At 33.3% G+C, this 4150-nt stretch overlaps 1 protein-coding gene across 1 annotated transcript; it reads left to right on the forward strand.

Annotated features, from left to right (window-relative positions):
* The first annotated feature begins 476 nt into the window (after positions 1-476).
* Positions 477-3183, forward strand: LOC107955177 (protein ESKIMO 1). Its single transcript, XM_016890904.2, has 5 exons — positions 477-1261; positions 1367-1538; positions 1638-1837; positions 1922-2080; positions 2480-3183. Exons 1-5 carry the CDS (start codon positions 669-671, stop codon positions 2826-2828), a joined length of 1473 nt encoding a protein of 490 aa, XP_016746393.1. The 5' UTR covers positions 477-668; the 3' UTR covers positions 2829-3183.
* Positions 3184-4150: the final 967 nt, after the last annotated feature.

Consider the following 4150-nt stretch of genomic DNA (forward strand, 5'->3'; position numbering starts at 1 on the left):
ACAACCGATTAGCATGGTTGATCCGATGCAAGTTGTTTAGTTAAAATGTTGGGGGGGGGGGGGATATGATGAAAATATGGTATAACCAATAAGTTTTGCATTGATGAGATGAAGCTTCCAATCAGAATCTAATGAAAATAGGGTCTACCAAATATTTTACAACACCCGTACACCCGCCAATTTCAGGTCCCAATCTTAGGTAGATTAAGACCAACTTCCCTAGCCTTTGAAATCACTCCTCCCACACAATGTTCTTTTTTTTCTTTTTTCTTTTTTTAATTCATTCCTTAGTATTCAATAATTATCTGTTTAACAAAAGATAAAACTTAAAACTGTGTTCGGATTATCCTTCAATTGTATTTTTAATGATTGATTAGAATTAGAATTATTTTGTAATATTTGGGGATTGTATTTATAATTGTGCTTTTTTAACATTATATATATTAATATTATATAAAATGAGAAAGACAACTCTCCCTCCACCAGAAATCCTAACCAGTTTCTACAAGAAAAACCCTTCTCACCAAACTTCAATTATAACAAACATAATAAACCCATTTCTTAACTTTTCTTTCTCTCCAAACAGATGATTTCTTCATTTCTTTCTTCTCTATATTTCCATCCATCCCTTCCTCTTTCTCTGCTCAAACCAACTATTGTTCTTTCTCATGCAGCCAACTCGTCGTAAGATCTTCACTGAAACAGGTTTAATCATGAAGCACCGCCAAAACAGTAACCTTCCCATATTCGTTGTAGTTTTCTCCGTGTTTTTGTTTGGAGTTTTCATGTACAACGAGGACGTGAAATCCATAGCCGAGTTCCCATTTTCAAAGCCCAAAGCTAGTGAAATCCATGATGAACCATCCAAAGGAGAAAACCCAGTTCAAGAATCAATCAACATGGAGAAAGAAAACGTGGTTTCATTCAACACAACTGACGAGGAAACGGTTACTACAAAAGAATCCATTGTTGTGAAAGATAAAGTAGAAGAGGATGAAGAGGAAGAAGAAGAAGAAGAAGTGGAAAAGGTTGAGCTACGCCTACCAGTGATTGAAGAAGAAGATGATGAAGATGTTGAATTGCCTCCAGAAAGCTGTGATCTCTTCACTGGGAAATGGGTTTTCGACAATGAAACACATCCTTTATACAAAGAAGATGAATGTGAGTTTCTTACAGCACAAGTAACCTGCATTAGAAATGGAAGGAAAGATTCTTTGTATCAGAACTGGAGATGGCAGCCTAGAGATTGTAATTTGCCAAAGTAAGACCATCTTTTTTTTTTTTTTTTGAGTTATTAAACTTGGATCTTTGTTGATTTCTCTATATGATTCTGACATTGTTTGCTTTTATTTGAATTTGTCATAAGGTACAAACCAAGATTGTTGCTTGAGAAGCTGAGGAACAAAAGGCTTATGTTTGTTGGAGACTCGTTGAACAGGAACCAATGGGAATCCATGGTTTGTCTGGTTCAATCAGTTGTCCCTCCTGGAAGGAAGAGCTTGAACAAATCAGGGTCTCTCTCTGTGTTTAGAATTGAGGTAAATTATTCTCACTTTGCCAAATATTTGATGAAATGTCACAATAAAAGAAAAGAAAAACTAAAAAATAATGACCGTAACCTGGCATTGTGTTTGAAGGATTACAATGCCACAGTGGAATTTTATTGGGCACCATTTCTGGTGCAATCAAATTCAGACGACCCAGACATGCATAGCATATTGAATCGTATAATAATGCCAAAATCCATCCAAAACCATGGCAAGAACTGGAAAGATGTCGACTATTTGGTATTCAACACATATATTTGGTGGATGAATACTTTCAACATGAAAGTCTTGTAAGTAATTGAAAACAAATCAGAAAAAATGTTTTTGATTAAATCATAATCTTTTGGAAACTGATCTTGGAATGGATGTAACAGACGAGGATCATTCGATCAAGGCGATACGGAATACGACGAGATCGACCGGCCAGTAGCGTATCAGAAAGTCTTAACTACATGGTCTAAATGGGTTGATAAGAATGTGAATCCAAATCGAACCACCGTCTTCTTCAGCAGCATGTCTCCTCTTCATATCAAGTAATGAATCACATGCTTATTTTCTAAGTTGAACACTTTATTAATAGATTACTACACACAGCTATCAGCAAACCCCACTTATGAGGGCATTTCACAGATTTCCCTTATACTCAAGAACTAAGTAGAGGTATTCCCATAGGACCCCGTACATTTTTAAATATCAGAACAACTAATCTGGCCTTTTAATAGGCAATCCAATGTTTTGATTGCCATTTACACCCATAGTTGTTGGAATATAAGAATCACCTTTATGACAGTCCAAGTGGTTGGCAAGTGGACCTATAACCTCTCAACCAACAATAATTAGACCATATTTTAAGGAAGGATAATATACTTATAATTATATTTGAATATATATCATCCAAGTTTTTTTCATTGAACCCTGCGAATGTACTGCAGGAGCTTGGATTGGGAAAATCCAGATGGGATCAAATGTGCCTTAGAGACAACCCCAATTCTAAACCAGTCAATGCACTTAAATGTGGGCACTGATCGTAGGCTATATGTCATTGCCAGCAACATTACTCAAAACATGAAAGTTCCGGTACATTTTATTGACATTACAAGCCTTTCTGAGTATAGAAAAGATGCACATACTTCGGTGTATACTATCCGTCAAGGTAAAATGTTAACTCCGGAACAACAAGCTGACCCAGCCACGTTTTCCGATTGTATCCATTGGTGCCTTCCAGGGTTACCCGACACATGGAATGAGTTCCTTTATGCACGTATCATTGCTCACTCGTGACACATAACAGTATCACATTTTTCATTTATTTTTTTCCTTCTCTTTTTGGGGTGCGGCTCCATTAACTCGGTCATTTGTTTTTTCTTGTAAACTTTTTCTTCAACATTTGATCTGATAGGGGATGGGAACATCAAAAAAAAGGTTTGGGGGGGGGGGGGGGGGTTGCCATTGTTGATGATTTTAATGGGGGACTGAGGTGGGAGCCCAAGAATGCCAAAATTTTCGTTTACTTACTCAGCAAACACATGGCCTAATTGCCAATGAACAAAATTTGTATTATGCATATGTTAGAAACTTCCAAAAAAAGAAAAAAGAAAAAGGAAATAAAGGTTTATATCAAATATGAATTATTTCATCTTTGTTTTTTTTTTCAATGTTTGTTAGATCCGATTGTGAGTATCGACCTAATGTTGTAAAGTAAAAAATATATATTTAAAGAATATTTGAATATGTTAATATTATGATATTTTAATAAAAATATAATAAAATAATTTATTTGAACTCATTATTAATATTTTGATATTAGTATATGAAATATAAAGTTTAAATTTTTTAAGCAATTATATAAATTATTTATAAAAATTAGTTTGAATATATAAATTATATTTTAGATATTAAAAAATAACCATTATAAATTCAAAAATATAGTGTTATATATTTGAATTAAATTTCAATAGAAATAATTGTATACACAGTATAAATATGATGTAAAATACATTGGATGATAAATAAGGGTTAAAAATGTTATCTGACTCCAAAAATATTTTTTTTTTTAAATGCGAAAGTTACAAATGTTAGTTTTTTCGTTTGGATTCAAAAACACTTTTCACTTCAAAAAATTGTCTATTTAGCATTAATTATGACTCCAAAAGCGTTTATGACACGCAATAGAGAACAAAGTCTTCACGTATTTAAAATTTGAACCTCCAAACTAAACTTGTTCATGGACTTGGCCATAGCTCGATTTAAAAACTTTTCACAAGAATTGTTCCTAATAGAAAAATTGTTTATGAAAATAGATTTTATGGCACAGTGAAACTTTAAAGTTTTTCATAAATCAAATCTTTGGTTATGATATATATAGTAATAAATCTCACAAAATTTAAGTACTTGTGTTTTTGCATTAGAGAGTCCTATCGAAATCAAGATCTAGCAGCTAACCTCTTCTGTCTTTCAATCGAATGATTTCCTCTACCATACTCGAACTCTCAAATGTTAAAAGAGTGGACTCTTGCCAAGAACTGAACACAAAATGAAAACTGTAACTTTTCAGTGAGGGAAAGTTAACATTATTTTAATGTTTCAAAATTGAATTTATCTAT

Source organism: Gossypium hirsutum, chromosome D04, assembly GCF_007990345.1.
Source record: "Gossypium hirsutum isolate 1008001.06 chromosome D04, Gossypium_hirsutum_v2.1, whole genome shotgun sequence".
Classification (NCBI taxonomy): domain Eukaryota; kingdom Viridiplantae; phylum Streptophyta; class Magnoliopsida; order Malvales; family Malvaceae; genus Gossypium; species Gossypium hirsutum.

What these genes read in the sequence shown, in the direction of transcription:
- LOC107955177 (XM_016890904.2), top strand. Translation starts at nt 669, where the DNA reads ATGCAGCCAACTCGTCGTAAGATCTTCACTGAAACAGGTTTAATCATG. An exon ending in ACTTTCAACATGAAAGTCTT is followed by an intron (nt 1,838 to 1,921) that starts GTAAGTAATTGA and finishes TGGATGTAACAG; the next exon opens with ACGAGGATCATTCGATCAAG. An exon ending in ATGTCTCCTCTTCATATCAA is followed by an intron (nt 2,081 to 2,479) that starts GTAATGAATCAC and finishes AATGTACTGCAG; the next exon opens with GAGCTTGGATTGGGAAAATC.